Source organism: Haliotis asinina, chromosome 5 (genome assembly GCF_037392515.1).
Source record: "Haliotis asinina isolate JCU_RB_2024 chromosome 5, JCU_Hal_asi_v2, whole genome shotgun sequence".
In the NCBI taxonomy this organism is placed as follows: Eukaryota; Metazoa; Mollusca; class Gastropoda; order Lepetellida; family Haliotidae; genus Haliotis; species Haliotis asinina.
In genome coordinates, this window is record NC_090284.1 from 79,012,037 (window position 1) to 79,030,071 (window position 18,035).

The following is an 18,035-nucleotide window of genomic DNA, read 5'->3' on the forward strand; positions in this document are numbered from 1 at the left end:
AGCTGTGAAAAAAAACATCGATATCAAAATACTTTTCAACATTTCTTTCTGTTTTTAGTACCAAGTGAATTATTTATGATTTTTACTGTTTTATGTTTTTGCTTCACCATAAACACTGCGAAAGACGTACTTATAAGTATCTGCTCACTTGCGATCGAGAAAATCACGGGAGACATTCAATGAAATGAGACGAATTTGACAGCGTACTTCAAAGTTTTACTCTATGGATAGACTAACAACTAGTCTCTGAAATGAACATATTTTACTGAAAAAAGTTTATAGTAAAAATACTATAGTATAATAGTATAATGAAATAGAGCGCTGAGACTTTCTTCATTCGCAGAAGCTAAGGGAATCTACAATCCATATTTTCTAGACTTACATGGGTATTCTTGGATATATTTGCGTCAGGGTCTGTACTTTATGGATTAAATATCAATATCAAAGGCAATTAGAAAACCTCTACAGTATCAACTTGTTACGCAGCTATTAACAAAAGGTGAGTTTTTCTTTGAACTGTCTGTATTACTGAGACAACTCATGTTAGACAGAGCATTGTTTAGCTTTTCTGTCGTACAATGTTTGTTGTGTTTATTTTAAAACAAGAAGAAAAAGGCACCCACACACAAAAACTAGTATTAGAGAGAGAAAAGATTTAGACAGTTTGATGGACACCTTTTACCAAGAGGACGGGAGAAATAAACCATGCTTATTTTATTTTCAGATGAACACAGTGTTATTTTTGTTTTGCTTTTCAAGAGTATAAGATGTCAGTTGTTTTATTTGTGTATCTCTGCAGCAATTATTAGTAAGTAAAATCAGTGAAAAGTTCTGCTTATGATTATTTTTATGACATCGTGTTGTATTTTTTTTTATTAAATCACACTACATTTTAACACTCGCTGAGGCGTTTAAATTTAGTTGTTTAATGCACACAAATGTAAGATCAAGGACCTACAAGATTTGTTATTCATAAATGAAACACAGTCATGAAACCATCAGGTTTCCCCTTTTAAATTTTGTATTTAACACAGTTTAAAATGTGAAATTTTTCTGTGATGACCATGGTCTACCATGGACTTTCATGAGATGACCATGGTCAACCACTGCTTTGAACGAGAACACCATGTTTTACCATGGTTTTGTCTAGGATGACCATGGTCTGCCATGGCAAAACGGCAATGACCATGGTCTACCATGGTTACTGGTAATACCATGGTTTATTGTGGTAAGCCGTGGTTGACCATGGTCAACCATGGTGCCATTTCAGCTGGCATGGTACGGTTTGGATCACACGTGGTATTTCACTTTTTCGGGTCTCTTCGGGTTTCGGTCCTGTTGAAAATAGGTCGACATGGAAGTGAAGCTGCTGATGGATTACAACATGCACAGGGCACGCGAGGTAGAATTTCCATGGTCTCAAAATTATAAGCGAAAACCAAGAACAAATATATGGAAGATATAACAATCCAAATCAACCCTCTTTCTCGACGCCAGCAACGTGCATGGCTGGGTCATGAGTCAGTATCTCACCAGCGGAGGACTCAAATGGGCCTCCTTGCCTGAGACGATCGACGTCATGAGCGTTGCACCAGATTCAAACAAAGGCTACATCCTTGAAGTCTATTTGAAGTACCCCTGAGAAGTGCAAGAATCGCACAACAGTTATCCGCTGGCGCCCGAACGGTTGACAGTGAACTGCGACTGTGTGTTGGAATATCAACACAAGCTGCTCTTTGAAATAAAGCTGTCCAACATGGAAAAGCTCGTCCCCAACTTGATGCGCAAGACCAAGTATGTGGTGCACTGTTGCAATCTGCGGCTGTACTGTCACTGGGCATGAAACTCACAAATATACACTGAGCGCTCAAGTTGAATCAAAGTCCTTGAATGGAACCTTACATCCGAATAAACACGCATTTGAGTAATCTGGCCAGCACCATTTATTTGAGAAAAGCTTCCACAAATTCACAAACAGTTCGTTGTTTGGCAAAACCATGGGAAAAGGGTTGATGTCAAACTCATGTGTTCGCACCAGGAAGAAAAACTCAGGAAATGTATTGCCAGCGTGAACGTCAACGGGAGAAAGATATTTGACAACTCTTCATGAACAGAAGCCACATCAAGCTCAACTTACCCATCAACATGGGGATGAGCTCCCTAAACATCATATCATGTAAATTTCTCCTACAACAAACGCAAACTGCAGTATGGCCATCGATGTGAGTTACTGTACACCGATTCTTTGTTGTTGAACACATGCACCAAAGAGGAACACAGCCGCAGGTACGACACCAGCATTTACCCAGAAAAGAGTCCTCAAAGGACAGATGCAACGGCACCACAATCTCCAAGTATGTCGGGTTAAGACCCAAAATGTATTACGTCAAGATAGCAATCATGAACAAATCCGAAAGCTGAAAGGGATCAAGGAGTACGTGGTGAGACAACACATCAAGCACACACCGAATTCAATGAACTCCTGTTCAAGAACAAAACTTTCAAACACAGAATGACCATGCTGAGAAGCGATGGACACAGGATGTACGGACTGATGATCAACACGACCTCTCACGTCTCCCATGAAAACAAAACGATGGATTGACATTGACGGGGTCACCACTCACCACGGACACAAGCAAATAATTAATTAAACACTCTCGCACAAGCATACTTACATCCATGGAGAAAATCTATCACAGCCCTCGAGGGTACTGGAAAGGTGCCGATGCCATCCCGAAGCTCACCAAAGCTGTGCGAGCCTCAGAAGAGATAGCCCAAGCATGGCTCAAAAAGCAAGCCATCTGGCAAATCTACCTCCTGGCACCTCAGCACATCCAAGAAGAAAATTCGAAGTTAAATCGATGCCAAATCACGCTGACCTGTTTCTCCCGCGCAACAGTGTGAGAGGAGGCTGCAGTGTGAGAGGCGCGCCAGGAGCTCACTGCAGTAAAGCCATCGTTAAGAGATTCAATCGCACCCCAGCTGAACGCCTGTTCTCGCATCAGTACTTGTGAGATTTAATCGATCCCAGAAGCAGACACATGGAATGGATTGCACGCTTGCCATGAGTGGTGGATGCCATCAACCACAAAGTCAATCCTGGGCAAGAGACCCATCGAAGCCATCAAAATGAAATCTGTCAAATCATCACTGATAGCACGACATCGCGATAAAACGGAAGAGAAACAGTTATCCGATCGCGTCAGCATTAAGTACTTATAAATACCAGCCGAAATATATGAAGGAGACAGCAGTAAATGTGCCACCAAACCAATATGGTCCCTCACAGCGTATAACATTGACCTGGTTTACATCAAAGACAGCAAACAACTTGAACCACTTGAAAAAGAGACCACCGAGAGCATTTGTCCCAGAGGAGTTGATGATCGTACCTTACAACATGGGCCCTTATGCATCACCCACTGTGCAATGATCATTTTCTTAGCCGAAACTGTCTCATGTGTGACTCGCCCTGACACTGATTGTTACTCGTTTTTTCAAAGTCCAACCAAACAATATTCTCTTCAAATCCAACAACAAGCCCACCCAACCCACCCCTCAGACCAACCCCATGCTCTCTTCAAAGTCTGTGTCTCGAAAACTATTCCACCGGTTAAATATTCATCTGATCCTTCCCAAGGGGCCAATTTATAAATCACTACCCCATCGGTACTCCCTCATCTCTCATCAACCTGCCTTCTCTTGTACCCTCTCCCTAGTGCTTACCCTCATCTCTCCCCACCTGCCTCCTCCTTCACCCTCATTCTCAGCCTCACCAGCCTCATATGGTTTAAGACATTAAGCCCTGGAGCCGCTCCACTGCCCAACACCTGGCACCCCTCGCTGACTGCTTGATTGCTGCGACGAGGCTAATTAGTGCTAATCATGCCTGATTTCCCTGGCAAGTCTCGGATATGACAGGAAACTGTCTAGTCTCACAAACAAGTACTGATTATTTAATTGTGTCGTAAAGATGTAAATGGAAAAGAGACCGATGTGAATATATATATATATTACAGCATTTCATGTAATTTATTACATGTGTCTCTTATACCCCTTTGCCAGTGTGTGCTGTATTTTTATCAACACCTACGCTGTCTTTGTACGTACGAGATGAACAAATATACAAATTCCATCATGTCTCTCTCATCGTATTGACTGAATTATAATATATTATTTATAATAGAGTCTAGAAAGAGATGGGGGGGGGGGACTTGCATTATAATCGTCTACATTTTTTGCCAATACATTGCTTGTGCTTACTGACTATATCAAGGAAAGTATCAATAGGTGTGTAAGTAACATGGAGCATATAGTGATTTATAGTTTGTCACTTTGTTCATCTTAACTTAACGCTGCAAACATACATCACCATTCATACACATACATACTGCATGATACATTTATCATTACTCGATGCTAAACAAAGCTTCCCGTCATGTGATGGAATAAAATATCCCGAATGTAGCGCATTATATCTCAGTTACTCATTATATTGGCTGATACTTTGACCAATCGTATCGTGAGAACCTGTCAAAAAGGAAGGGCAAGGTGACGGGACGTGGCCTAAATTTCTGATGGGCACGTTTGGTCACCCTGATTGGATACATTGATTTTTTATTGTATTGTTGACCAGTGGATATGTTGTGTTTTGGTTGTATATTCTAACTTTCATGTAATCAGGGTTCACCAGATTGCACCCATTTGTGCATATACAGTACAGAGAATGAAGCATACGTAGCACCATCAAATGGATTGTCCAACAAAATAACAACACATGTTTATTTTACGCTTGTCCCGGGACAGTCCATTGAATAAGGGAGTAGGGGTGTGGCTGCGTATAAATTCTACCGGAGACTGTTGTTTCAAGACCAAAAGGAGCGCTAAATAATCTTAATACTCTAGTCTGCATAATGATACGCAAGGGTATCAATACCATGACTAATATGCTATCCTGCTTTTACTGATGATGGATCAACGGAATTAGTTGCTGCACGTGATAATTACAGAGAGGTGTCAAGAAACATTCAATAGCTCATAAAGTAAGGAATTATGTAAGTGTGTCTTTCTTCACACGTTTGGATTCTTTGTATGTAAGACATACTTGAACCAAATGATGCCCCTCTCATATCATTGTGTGAGATTAAATTGGTCAAAACATCTATGTCAATGGCAGTAAAGACGAATTTACGCACATTCCTAATAATCTATGAAAGAAGCGTTTTCGCTGATACATTGCTAGTGTATACTGAATATTTTAAGGTAAGTACTAATAAACTAGTCTTACATATAACAGATTCACAGTTTGAGGCTTTGGTTAATCTAGATTTAACACAGAAAATATATGTTATCACACAAACATACATGTATACATATTGTATAATGCTATTCCTTGCACATACATAAGACAAAGGGTCATGGGATGGGCGTCATCAAAGTTCCCGAATAGGTCGTTTTGTATCTTAAGTGTTCAATATAGTGGCTGATTTGTTATCTATGACCAATTGTATCATGAGATACCTGTCACATTGGAAATGACAGGTGATTGGGCGTGGGCTAAATTTCTGAAGAGTACGTTCGGTCACAAGACAGCTTGGATACAGATTGACTATTGGTTAGATCGTTGACCAATCGATATGCTAGATTTCGGTTTTATCAACTCTAGCTGTCATGAAAAGTTTGTGTATTGTGAACATACATAATCGTAAGGATGCCTGAAATGTACATGTAAAACTAACAAGCAATTTGACGAGTTTATTCTTCTTTGAAGCGCTCAAAGCGCTACAATCTGATTATTTTTAACCCGGATAACCCAATCCAACCATTGAGTAGAGATAATATTTATTTGCGTATACTTTTTGCACACACTACTTGTACATCAAACATAATCGCTTGCTGAACATTTCAATGTAATCGGCACATTGTTACGAATAAATATCATAATTCAAGTACATGTATTATAGAATTCAAAAAAGAAACACGATACTGATTTATTGTGATGTATACACTTGAAGTTTAATCTCCCCAAATATTTATGAAGATGGGCATACTTATATTTGTTTTGAAAGCAAATGATGTAACAGCGCATTAGTTTGTTTTACACTTGTCACGGGACAAAAGTTTACCTGGACATACATTCGGCGAGAGGCTGTTATTTTGAGGTTGAAAGAGATGTTCACATATCTCATTTAGTGTTGTCTGATTATACGCATCAATTCCGTAACTGATATATTATCCTCCTTTTATTGACGATGGATCTGATACACGTGATCATTACACTGGATAAGATAATTACAGAGATCAAATACAAACGTTTCTTACACAATGTTTATGTAAGTTGCATTGAAAAATCATGTTTCAAATAAGCATGAAACATCTTGAACAAAATACCCCAGTTACCTTTGTATGGTTTATGTGTACTATATATGTATATTATGAGTAGATGCAAGAGTTATCACTTCATATTCGATTATGTATTATTGTCAACTAATTAGTAACTTAGTAGTCTAAATTAGTAACTTGGTTTATTTCAAATCAACACGAACATGAGTGTAATACAGTATTTCTATTTATGTCTACGATTCATTATATGGACTATTACAACGAATGAATGAATGATTTCATTTAGAGGAAGGTTTTGTAACCTTGTCACCGTTAATTCAATCAATGTGCAAACATAGTATCTTAGTATTCACTCCCAGTTACGAGTAACAAACACGTACTTCCTGTAACAACATCTCATAATCTCTTTTCTCGCAGACATGTGTTCATTTGCCTGTATAAGCCCCCGACATTGCAACCAATTGTTATCAAAACACAATAGTTCTTCTGTTTAACACAGAAAGTAACCTCTCTCGTAAGAAAGGCTAATCTTTGATCATTACTGCTAAATTGATTGAAATTATAGGTACAGTACGAATTTAAAAAGTAAAACCCTCAATACGCGACTCTCGCTGAATGAGAGGTGCTTTTCATAACCCCCAATATGCGGCTCTCGCTGAATAAGAGGTGCTTTTTATTACCCCCAATACGCGGCTCTCGTGTATGGATAAGGGTATGCATTTCTGTGTTGTGATTGTTGATTTTATTACCCTGGGTTGGTGTGGAAGGGTGAGGATATTGTCATTTAGTGATCGTTGAATCTGTTCCCTTAGTCGCTGGATGGCCCACAGCCGACAGCATGCCAAATACCCTCTCTGCTACAACCTGCTCCTGGCTCACCTGACCCACCTTGACAAAGTGTGGAAGCCTGCTACTCTCTCCAGGGATGAGGTGAGTCCATATGCTGTCTTTCTGTTAATAGGTTCATTATTTCACCTTCAATTATACAGTTTGTATTTTGTCTGGACACAATACACGAAATAACAGTTCTGCTATGCCCATGGATAATAATAATAAAGTTCATATTTGTAGTGTGCCTAAATCCAAAATCTGCTCCAAGGCACAGGTCATTGGCTTGTTTGAACAGGAGGGTCTTCAGCTCACTTTGAAATATCTCATAATCATTGATTTACTGAATATTTGGTAGGTGTTCATTCCAGAGTGCAGGGCGTGCTATGGCAATACTCACTGTACAGTGTTGTTCTTGTTTAGAGGACATTTGGTTGTTGATGAAAAGCTGACCGCAGTGTTCTGTGAGGTTGGTATCTGGTCAAAAGCTGTTCCAGAGACTAATGGGCTGGCTTTTGGAAGGGCTTTAAACACAAACATCAGTAATTTGTAGACAATCTGATGGTGAATTGGAAACCAGTGTAGGTAGTATGAGATTTGTGTAATATGCTCGTGTTTGCATGTTCCACTGAGTGCTGTACCTTCTGAAGATTGCTCAGGGACAGCTGGTTCAACCCATACAGCCATGAATTACAGTAATCCAGGCAAGATGTCACAAAGTCTTAATGGCTGCAGTGCCAACATACCCCTTGATTGGACTGACTGGACCCTGCATACTGTATTTGTATGCTGTTTGGTCCCTGGTGTTGCCTGAAAGATGAAACCAAAGTTTCTGGCTTGGACAGTTGGTCTGATAACAAATGTGAAGTGGTGGTGTTGACATCTAAGATAGCATTTGCCTTTAACTGATGATCACGAGTTCTGTTTTGTCATCATCAAGTTTCAGAAAATGGATTGACATCCATAGCTTGATGTCCTGTTTGCTTGATGACATCCTATCAAGGGCATTTGTCACCGATGTTGACATCAGTGGCCAAAAGCCAAGATGGAACTGTGTATCATACACATAAGATTCTGTATTTTGATAAATTGTGAATTGATAAATATGTTTTTATAAAATAGCACAAGCAATTCTTTCATTCCCAGGAAGAGAGCCTTGCTGAGTCCTTCAACCTGTTCATAGAATACTGCTTGACTCTACTTTCCCGACTACGTGAGACCTTTCCACCATCAAATAGGATGGCTTTCTCGAGGCTAGAGGGGATGTTCAGGTGAGCTATGTGTTAAGATATTGTCAGAAGCTAGATATGCCATGTTCCTTGTGAGAGTCAGAGGACATGTACAGGTGAGCTATTCCATGTCACTGTGAGCTGCATTATGATCAACTTTTCATTTGTGTGCCAATGTTGGTCAGGCTTGTTTTACGTGGTTGACACATGTCATGATATCATGATAGGTCAGTGCTAATTGTGGTGCACTGAATTATCTTGTCCAGACTTGATTAATTAATTTATCATGCACCTATATAGCTGAAATATTGCTTACCTTACTGCAGCGGATACTGACACTGTCTTAATTACAAGCAATGTGACACTGTCAATTGCAAACAATGTGACACTGTCATAATTACAGTATGACACTGTCATAATTACAATATGACACAGTCATAATTACAATATGACACTCTTATAATTGCAAACAATGTGAACGTATCTTACCTTCATGGCAGTTGTCTTTGTCACACATTTCTGATTTCATAGGCCACAGAGGGAAATCGAGTAGCAGCCTTGTGCCACAGGTATCCAGTTTCAATGGTTCATACCCAGAACTGCCACACTTGTAATTTCTGGAAATGTACTTTGGCGCACCAGGGCATAGTGAATTACATGAGTTCTCTGATATGAATACAACTGTGGCGGTCCAGGTGATTAATTAGATTACCGTACACATTCAAGTCAGGTGATGATTACGTGAAAATAGAACTCAGACAATGCATGTCAATTATTATTGCACTTAGAAAACATAGGGTGATGGCAAAGTCAAGTTTGTTAAAGCATTTTTTTGTAGAAAATAAACATTTACTCTCTGGTTGAAATGTGTTCTAATAATACCGTTTGATGTACCTAATTTTCATATCATGAGACCATTGTACATTCAAGATGAAGAAGCTCTGAGGCATGATCTGTGTACAATCTCAGACAGGTGTCCCCTCATCAGGTCATCTTTTAGTTCCGCAATCCATCTGTTGATAATTTGGTATCACTGCCAACGTGGTGATGCCTGTGGATTTACATTATTAAATCACAGCTGAATGCATGATGTGTGAGAGATACATCCAGTCATATCTCTCATCATGTGACACTGTTCGGGCAGGCATACTTTAAACAATGTATGTTCAATGTGTGACCAATGTATGGACAATGTACAAACAGTGTATGAACAATGCATGAACAATATGTGAACAATATGTGAACAATGTATGAACAATGTGTTAAATATGTATGAACAGTGTGTGACCTAGTACCTTATCAGTCATGACTTACAGCTTACAGGTACCACAGGGACACGATCACAGGCCACGGCGGGAAATGTCGGCATTAAGATGACACAACTGATGATGTCATAATTAGATTCCTGGCTCATCACATACATCAAAGTAACTCCTAGAATGAAAGCTGCTAGATGGCATATAAGAATAAGCTTCATGGATTCACAACTTGTTTATTCAGATGAGGCGACGTTTTCATACAGATCCTTGTATTGTTGTCAAGCTGGTTACATGAGTAAGGTAGAAAACAGGGTAATATATAAGAATAAAGATTTTATGGATATCAACTTCTTTATATGAGAACACAACGTTTCGGAGTTAATGCTTACTCCTTCATCAGATGATTGAGAATGGGGTACAGAGCTATAGTTATATGTGCACATAAAACAGTAACAAAGTAACAAGTGGAATGAATTAACAAAGGATGGAAGCCAGTATAAACAAGCACTGATAGGAAGCCGACAGTTATGATAACAATGATGGAAGCCAATGGCAGTACATTACAGATGATACGATATGTTTACATAACACAGATAGGAGATAAGGACGATGTACATGATTGGGGATAAGGATGGAGGCCAGTGGTAATACATTACAGATGATAGGATATGTTTACATAACACAGATAGGAGATAAGGACGATGTACATGATTGGGGATAAGGATGGAAGTCAATGGTGATACATTACGCATGATTGGATGATGTTTACATAACACATGGTAGGGGATTAAGGATGATGTACATGATTGATAAGCATGATTACTAGATTGGCTATACATGTCTTCAATACATAGATAGAACATACATAGATAGATGAGATTAATTATCAATAAGTCCCAGGCACTTGGTAGGTACACTCCTTGGTCACGGTTGATTGCTGGTTTCTGTCTCCGGATCTCAACAACAACTATCTGTGTATGTTCTATCTATGTATTCATGTATAGCAATCTACTTGTGTTTGTACATCATCAACCCTCATGTAATCATGCTTTATCCTCTATCATGTGTTAACAGAAGACTATGTGAAGCGGTAACAAGGGGTTATATGTAAACGCCAGAATGAAGAAGTAACAAGTGATTACATGTAGAAGCCAGTATGAAAGCGATAGTAAGGGATTACATGTAGCAGCCAGTATGAAAGCGATATTAAGGGATTACATGTAGAAGCCAGTATAAAGTGGTAACAAGGAATGACATGTAGAAACCAATATGGAGTAACAAGTGATTACATGTAGAAGATAGTATGAAGCAGTAACAAGGGATTACATGTAGAAGCCAGTATAAAGTGGTAACAAGGAATGACATGTAGAAACCAGTATGGAGTAACAAGTGATTACATGTAGAAGATAGTATGAAGCAGTAACAAGGGATTACATGTAGAAGCCAGTATGAAAGCGATAGTAAGGGATTACATGTAGCAGCCAGTATAAAGTGGTAACAAGGAATGACATGTAGAAGCCAGTATGAAGTGGTAACAAGTTATTACATGTAGAAGATAGTATGAAGCAGTAACAAGGGATCACATGTAGAAGCCAGTATGAAGTGGTAACAAGTGATTACATGTAGAAGCCAGTATGAAGTGGTAACAAGGAATTACATGTAGAAGCCAGTATGAAGCAGTAACAAGGGATCACATGTAGAAGCCAGTATGAAGCAGTAACGAGGGATCACAATTTGTAGAAGCCAGTATGAAGTGGTAGCAAGGAATTACATGTAGAAGATAGTATGAAGTTGGTAACAAGGAATTACATGTAGAAGCCAGTATGAAGCAGTAACAAGGGATCACATGTAGAAGCCATTATGAAGCAGTAACAAGGGATCACATGTAGAAGCCAGTATGAAGTGGTAACAAGTGATTACATGTAGAAGCCAGTATGAAGCAGTAACAGGGAATTACATGTAGAAGCCAGTATGAAGTGGTAACAAGTGATTACATGTAGAAGCCAGTATGAAGGAGTAACAAGGGATTACATGTAGAAGCCAGTATGAAAGCGATAGTAAGGGATTACATGTAGCAGCCAGTATAAAGTGGTAACAAGGAATGACATGTAGAAGCCAGTATGAAGTGGTAACAAGTTATTACATGTAGAAGATAGTATGAAGCAGTAACAAGGGATCACATGTAGAAGCCAGTATGAAGTGGTAACAAGTGATTACATGTAGAAGCCAGTATGAAGTGGTAACAAGGAATTACATGTAGAAGCCAGTATGAAGCAGTAACAAGGGATCACATGTAGAAGCCAGTATGAAGCAGTAACGAGGGATCACAATTTGTAGAAGCCAGTATGAAGTGGTAGCAAGGAATTACATGTAGAAGATAGTATGAAGTTGGTAACAAGGAATTACATGTAGAAGCCAGTATGAAGCAGTAACAAGGGATCACATGTAGAAGCCATTATGAAGCAGTAACAAGGGATCACATGTAGAAGCCAGTATGAAGTGGTAACAAGTGATTACATGTAGAAGCCAGTATGAAGCAGTAACAGGGAATTACATGTAGAAGCCAGTATGAAGTGGTAACAAGTGATTACATGTAGAAGCCAGTATGAAGGAGTAACAAGGGATTACATGTAGAAGCCAGTATGAAGGAGTAACAAGGGATTACATGTAGAAGCCAGTATGAAGGAGTAACAAGGGATTACATGTAGAAGCCAGTATGAAGGAGTAACAAGGGATTACATGTAGAGGCCAGTTTGAAGTGGTAACAAGGGATTACATGTAGAAGCCAGTATGAAGCAGTAACAGGGAATTACATGTAGAAGCCAGTATGAAGTGGTAACAAGTGATTACATGTAGAAGCCAGTATGAAGGAGTAACAAGGGATTACATGTAGAAGCCAGTATGAAGCAGTAACAAATGATTACATGTAGAAGCCAGTATGAAGCGGCAACAGGGGATTACATGTAGAAGTCAGTATGAAGCCATAACAAATGATTACATGTAGAAGCCAGTATGAAGCCATAACAAGGGATTACATGTAGAAGACTATATGAAGAGGTAACAAGGGCTTATATGTAGAAGCCAGAAAAAAATGCAGCAGTAACAAGGGATTACATGTAGAAGCCAGCATGGAGTAACAAGGGATTACATGTAGAGTGAGTGAGTGAGTGAGTTTGGTTTTACGCCGCTTTTAGCAATATTCCAGTGATATCACGACGGGGGACACCAGAAAATGGGCCTCACACATTGTACCCATGTGGGGAATCGAACCTGGGTCTTCAGCGTGATGAGCGAACGCTTTAACCACTATATTGGCTACCCCACCGCCCCGATTACATGTAAAAGCCAGCATGGAGTAACAAGGGTTTACATGTAGAAGCCAGTATGAAAGCAATAATAACAGATTACATGTAGAAGCCAGTATGAAGCCATTATGAAAACGATAATAAGGGATGGCAGTTTTGCAACTGTAGCAGAAATTGCAGACTTTATGTGTATATGATGAAAGGTAGTTTATCAAAATGCTAGCATTAATGACAGGTGTTTAGAGTGAGAAATGTCTAGGAACTGATTACATGTTGCAGGTGTCTAGCAAAGATCTACAGCATGAGGGTTTTCAAGAAGTGCTGCCCATTCCAGAAGGAGCTGCACTCAGAGATCACATCAGTCATAAAGGTCAGACAACATGTAATGAGTTAATGTCAGTTGTTGGTCTTTCTGCTCTTAGTTGATATGAGTTGATAGGGCCACTGATGCGGGGCGATTGATGTTTCTCGCCAACAGTCTAATTACGAAACCAAACTGCATCACCAGCTCCCTCTACTGTGACATGACGGATACTGGCACTGGACTACTGTCCACCTTGACAGAATTTCTTTAACCTAAACAGGGTACATTTAGAAGGGTGGATGCTCATCTCATGTGATTATTGAAAATATCCCTGGTATTTCTTACCTGATTGCATTAAAGTATCCCAGCAGTGTAGGCTTTTGCAGAATTTCCAAAAAGTGGATGGTGTAGTGACTGATCCAAACTAATCCCAATGCTTTGTTTTATTACCTCCATACTTAATCATGTCATGTAAATGTATGATGTCTGAAGGCATGCAGCAAGCTAGTTGTTTCATATAAATACAAAAGATTGCTAAGCTTTGTATTTAGATCGTATTGAGGGCTGGGCCAACTTTCATACCAAAAATCATGTGGAAGCACAGGTTTACCACCAGAGAGAGGGTTGGGAGATTGTTCATGGCCTTGTCTCACACCACCAGGAAGAGGGTAGGGATGTTGATGTCAGTAGACAGATTAATATCACAGTGTTGAAGGTGAGACATCTGTAGATAAAACAGTATTGATAATCACAAGTCTGTGTACACCAAATGTGGATTCTATCTATTTACATGGATAGTGATCATATACATATGAACAATGGTTTATGTGTATTATGTGACTGTGAATCCTGCTTTTTGCTGACAGCGTGGGAATCTTGACTGGTATGAGAGACTGTACAGCAGCTGCAGATCCCAGACCAAGGTAGGACGGCACACCCATAATGCTTTGTCTTGTTAGTCTTTTGAAAGTCTTCGAGATTCTGTATGACTGACATATTATTTGCAGTTATAATGATGTGGTGATATGACTTGCCATGGAGGCAATATCATTTTAGGCCCTTGCTGCAGGTATTATGTTGGTTTTTAGGTATGAAAGCTCTTTCAAATTCTTCATGTTAAAATTGTAGTAGTTGTCATGACTTCCTGTGACATAAAGACCCAAAGGAATTCAGTCTAATGTCCAAAGTCTTTATCTATTTGTTTGCAGCGTGAAGAGGACAGCTTACAAAGCCTTATAGAACTGACAAACCACTTGAATGCAGACATCTACCGGGGCAACGAGTACTACAACAGCATCTTTGAGAGGTACACAGGCTCACCAGACTAGACTTAACCCAGAAGTACACAGGCTCATGGGGTTAGGGTTCACCCAGAAGTACACAGGTTCACAGGGTTAAGGTTGACCGAAAGATACAGAATAAGAATGGGGTTAAGGTTGACCAGAGATGAGTGAGTGATTGAGTTTAGTTTTACGCCTCACTCAGCAATATTGCAGCTATATGGCGGCGGTCTGTAAATATTCGACTCTGGACCAGACAATCCAGTGATCAACAACATGAACATCGACTGTGCAATTGGGAACCAATGATATGATTGTGCAAACAAAGTCAGTGAACTTTACCACCTAATCCTGTTACTCGCCTCTTATGACAAGCAGAGTCACCTGTTATGGCAAGCATGGGTTGCTGAAGGCCTATTCTACCCCAGACCTTCTCACACAATATTATTGGTGTAGGACATGAGCTGTTCCAGTATTGCACATTCACAGTTTTTGAGCTGTTCTCCATATCCCATTATTGCGCATTCACAATTGTTGAGGTGTTCCAGTAATGCACATTCACAGTTGTTGAGGTGTTCCAGTACTGCACATTCACAGTTGTTGAGGTGTTCCAGTAATTCACATTCACAGTTGTTGAGGTGTTCCAGTAATTCACATTCACAGTTGTTGAGGTGTTCCAGTACTGCACATTCACAATTGTTGACCAGTTCTCATTGTCGCAGTATTGCTCATTCACAATTGTTGACCAGTTCTCATCGTCCCAGTATTGCTCATTCACAATTGTTGACCAGTTCTCATTGTCCCAGTATTACATATTCACAGTTGTTGAGGTGTTCCAGTATTGCACATTCATAATTGTTGACCAGTTCTCATTATCCCAGTATTGCACATTCAAAATTGTTGACCATTTCACATTGTCTTAGTATTGCACATTCACAATTGTTGACCAGTTCACATTGTCCCAGTATTGCACATTCACAATTGTTGACCAGTTCTCATTGTCCCAGTATTGCTCATTCACAATTGTTGACCAGTTCTCATCGTCCCAGTATTGCTCATTCACAATTGTTGACCAGTTCTCATTGTCCCAGTATTGCACATTCACAGTTGTTGAGGTGTTCCAGTATTGCTCATTCACAATTGTTGACCAGTCCTCATTGTCCCAGTATTGCACATTCACAATTGTTGACCAGTTCTCATTGTCCCAGTATTGCACATTCACAATTGTTGACCAGTTCTCATTGTCCCAGTATTGCTCATTCACAATTGTTCAGACCAGTTCACATTGTCCCGGTATTGCTCATTCACAATTGTTGACCAGTTCTCCATGTGCCCTTAATGCACATTCACAGTTATTGAGGTGTTCCAGTATTGCACATTCACAATTGTTGACCAGTTCTCATTGTCCCAGTATTGCTCATTCACAATTGTTGACCAGTTCACATTGTCCCAGTATTCCACATTCACAATTGTTGACCAGTTCTCGTTGTCCCAGTATTGCACATTCACAGTTGTTGAGGTGTTCCAGTATTGCACATTCATAATTGTTGACCAGTTCTCATTGTCCCAGTATTCCTCATTCACAATTGTTGACCAGTTCTCATTGTCCCAGTATTGCACATTCACAATTGTTGACCAGTTCTCATTGTCCCAGTATTGCACATTCACAATTGTTGACCAGTTCTCATTGTCCCAGTATTGCACATTCACAATTGTTGACCAGTTCTCATCGTCCCAGTATTGCTCATTCACAATTGTTGACCAGTTCTCATTCTCCCAGTATTGCACATTCACAGTTGTTGAGGTGTTCCAGTATTGCACATTCACAATTGGTGACCAGTTCTCATTGTCCCAGTATTGCCATTCACAATTGTTGACCAGTTCTCATTGTCCCAGTATTGCACATTCACAATTGTTGACCAGTTCACATTTATTTGTCCCTGAGTATTGCACATTCACAGTTGTTGACCAGTTCTCATTGTCCCAGTATTGCACATTCACAGTTGTTGAGGTGTTCCAGTATTGCACATTCATAATTGTTGACCAGTTCTCATTGTCCCAGTATTCCTCATTCACAATTGTTGACCAGTTCTCATTGTCCCAGTATTGCACATTCACAATTGTTGACCAGTTCTCATTGTCCCAGTATTGCACATTCACAATTGTTGACCAGTTCTCATCGTCCCAGTATTGCTCATTCACAATTGTTGACCAGTTCTCATTGTCCCAGTATTGCACATTCACAGTTGTTGAGGTGTTCCAGTATTGCACATTCACAATTGTTGACCAGTTCTCATTGTCCCAGTATTGCACATTCACAATTGTTGACCAGTTCTCATTGTCCCAGTATTGCACATTCACAATTGTTGACCAGTTCACATTGTCCCAGTATTGCTCATTCACAATTGTTGACCAGTTCACATTGTCCCAGTATTGCTCATTCACAATTGTTGACCAGTTCTCATTGTCCCAGTATTGCTCATTCACAATTGTTGACCAGTCCTCATTGTCCCAGTATTGCTCATTCACAATTGTTGACCAGTTTTCATTGTCCCAGTATTGCACATTCACAATTGTTGACCAGTTCTCCATGTGCCATTAATGCACATTCACAGTTATTGAGGTGTTCCAGTATTGCACATTCACAATTGTTGACCAGTTCTCATTGTCCCAGTATTGCTCATTCACAATTGTTGACCAGTTCTCATTGTCCCAGTATTGCTCATTCACAATTGTTGACCAGTTCTCGTTGTCCCAGTATTGCTCATTCACAATTGTTGACCAGTTCACATTGTCCCAGTATTGCACATTCACAATTGTTGACCTGTTCTCCATGTGCCATTGATGCACATTCACAGTTGTTGAGGTGTTCCAGTATTGCACATTCACAATTGTTGACCAGTTCACATTGTCCCAGTATTGCTCATTCACAATTGTTGACCAGTTCTCCATGTGCCATTAATGCACATTCACAGTTGTTGAGGTGTTCCAGTATTGCACATTCACAATTGTTGACCAGTTCTCATTGTCCCAGTATTGCTCATTCACAATTGTTGACCAGTTCTCATTGTCCCAGTATTGCTCATTCACAATTGTTGACCAGTTCTCGTTGTCCCAGTATTGCTCATTCACAATTGTTGACCAGTTCTCATTGTCCCAGTATTGCACATTCACAATTGTTGACCAGTTCTCATTGTCCCAGTATTGCTCATTCACAATTGTTGACCAGTTCTCGTTGTCCCAGTATTGCTCATTCACAATTGTTGACCAGTTCTCATTGTCCCAGTATTGCACATTCACAATTGTTGACCAGTTCTCCATGTGCCATTAATGCACATTCACAATTGTTGAGGTGTTCCAGTATTGCATGTTCACAATTGTTGAGCAGGGGCTCCTTTCACAAAACAACCTTAACTAAGGTTAACCTTAACTCCCATTCTTTAACACTGTAGTTAGGTTACCTAAGTCTAACGTAACACTGGTGC

The 18,035-nt window shown here is 39.8% G+C and overlaps 1 protein-coding gene across 4 annotated transcripts in view; it reads left to right on the forward strand.

The window, feature by feature from the left end:
- The window catches only part of LOC137283163 (BAI1-associated protein 3-like), a 187,157-nt gene that overhangs the window by 107,163 nt on the left and 61,959 nt on the right, over nucleotides 1-18,035 (forward strand). For all 4 annotated transcript variants that reach the window (XM_067814602.1, XM_067814604.1, XM_067814603.1 and 1 more), the window contains 5 exons: nucleotides 7,158-7,275; nucleotides 8,320-8,444; nucleotides 13,246-13,336; nucleotides 14,137-14,193; nucleotides 14,479-14,576. In XM_067814602.1, the coding sequence (XP_067670703.1) occupies nucleotides 7,158-7,275; nucleotides 8,320-8,444; nucleotides 13,246-13,336; nucleotides 14,137-14,193; nucleotides 14,479-14,576 (489 nt within the window). The remainder of the gene's footprint in view (nucleotides 1-7,157; nucleotides 7,276-8,319; nucleotides 8,445-13,245; nucleotides 13,337-14,136; nucleotides 14,194-14,478; nucleotides 14,577-18,035) is intronic.